Source organism: Propithecus coquereli, unplaced genomic scaffold (genome assembly GCF_000956105.1).
Source record: "Propithecus coquereli isolate 6110/MARCELLA unplaced genomic scaffold, Pcoq_1.0 Scaffold19, whole genome shotgun sequence".
NCBI lineage: Eukaryota > Metazoa > Chordata > Mammalia > Primates > Indriidae > Propithecus > Propithecus coquereli.
Window position 1 is genome coordinate 8,210,253 of NW_012143856.1, and position 1,712 is coordinate 8,211,964.

The 1,712-nt window shown below is 32.8% G+C and overlaps 1 protein-coding gene across 1 annotated transcript in view; it reads right to left on the reverse strand.

The window, feature by feature from the left end:
• AADACL2 (arylacetamide deacetylase-like 2) overlaps window positions 1-1,712 on the reverse strand; it is a 44,214-nt gene that overhangs the window by 27,823 nt on the left and 14,679 nt on the right. Inside the window, exon 3 of the mRNA XM_012642855.1 lies at window positions 1,027-1,198. Within this exon, the coding sequence (XP_012498309.1) occupies window positions 1,027-1,198 (172 nt within the window). The remainder of the gene's footprint in view (window positions 1-1,026; window positions 1,199-1,712) is intronic.

Genomic DNA, 1,712 nt, shown 5'->3' on the forward strand with positions numbered 1-1,712 from the left:
CATTGGCATAATTTACCGCATTAAAAGAATAAGGGAGAAAAATCACATGATCGTTTGAATAGATACATTAAGATACATTTGGCAAATTCAGTACTAGTGTATATGAAAACTATCAGCAAACTAGGAATAGAAATTGCTTTCTCAATCTGACAAAAGCTAACTATGAAAAGCCTCCAATTAACATCAGATTTTTTGATGAAAACTGAATAATTTCCTCCTCAGATCCAAAGCCGGACAGTTATATTAAATATTGTACTGGAGGCCTTAGCCAGTGCACTAACAAAGAAAAGGGGAAAAAAGGCATAGGATTAGAAAGGAAGAATTAAAACTGTTTCTAGTTGTTGAAGATATGCTTGTTTAGAAAAATCCTGGGAAACTTAAAAAAAAAAAACACTAAAATTGTTAAGTGAATTTATTGAGGATATAATGGTAAAAGGCCAATATAAAAATCAATTGTATTTCTACATATTATCAATAAACATTTGAAAAATAGTATTTTATGTGAAATTTTTAAAAAATAACTCAGGAATAAATTTGAGAAAAGATGTGCATGATTTCTACACCGAAAATAGGAACATATTGCTGAGAAACTTGAGAGGACCTAATAAAATATGACATATGCCAGATATACTAATTGGAAGTCTCACTATTATTAAGATGTCAGTCCTCCCCAAATCTGTAGATTCAATGCAATCCTAATCAAAATCCAATTAACCATTCTTTTAAAAAATTGACAAGATATTCTAATATTTTAATGGTAAAGATATGGAATACTAGAAACAATTTGTTAAAAGGAAGAATAAAGTCGAAGTCAGTATGGTATTGGCACAAGTATAGGTATATACATCAATGGAACAGAAGAATAGAGAAATACTAACATTAAGGTCAAATGATTGTTTAAGTGCCACTGGAATTCAATGTGAAAGAATGGTTTTTCTCAACAAATGATTCTGGAAGAACTGAATATCTATGGGGAAAAATAAGCCTCAACCTCTACCTCCCACCATAAAGACATATATAATGTACCTGTTGAGTCACTGCTGCTGCCAAAGCACTCCCAGCACTGTCTCCTGAAATACAGATTCGGGTGGGATCCACTCCATATTTTGTAAGAATTTTATCCTGAAGAAAAAACTTGGCTGCAGTAAGGACATCTTCAAACGGAACAGGAAACTTGTGTTGAGGAGCTAGTCTATAGCTTTAAGACAGAACAATAAAGCATTTATGTTTGTTTCTATCCAACCACCTCTCAAATACCAAATAGATGCAATTTCACACCAGGCCTATTGTTCAATCTTCTAAAATCAAGCCTGAGTTTTCTATTAACTCTCGAATAAAATGAAAATCAGTATAAAGATTTTTTCAATCTTGTACCTAAGGTCCATGGATGGCATTGTGTTTGAGGAGTCAGGGGAGTGTGATGAACTCTCTCAGGATTGGAAGCAAAGTTTTTAGCCCAGCTGTATTTTGGATTGGAGATTCTCTATAGCTTACCTCATATTCTCAATGTAATTGGTGATGTAAACATTTTTAAACACCCTTGTTTAAAAAGCACCATAAATTTTTGAAGGCAGCGTATCTAAAAGCATATTCTAGGCAAGTGTCCTGTTTTTTTCAAGGTCTAGATCAAAATTCTGCAAGCTGGCAATGTGTATGCTTCATCAAGGATAATGTCCAGCAGTTGATTCTAGATAAAAATTTTGAAATATAAA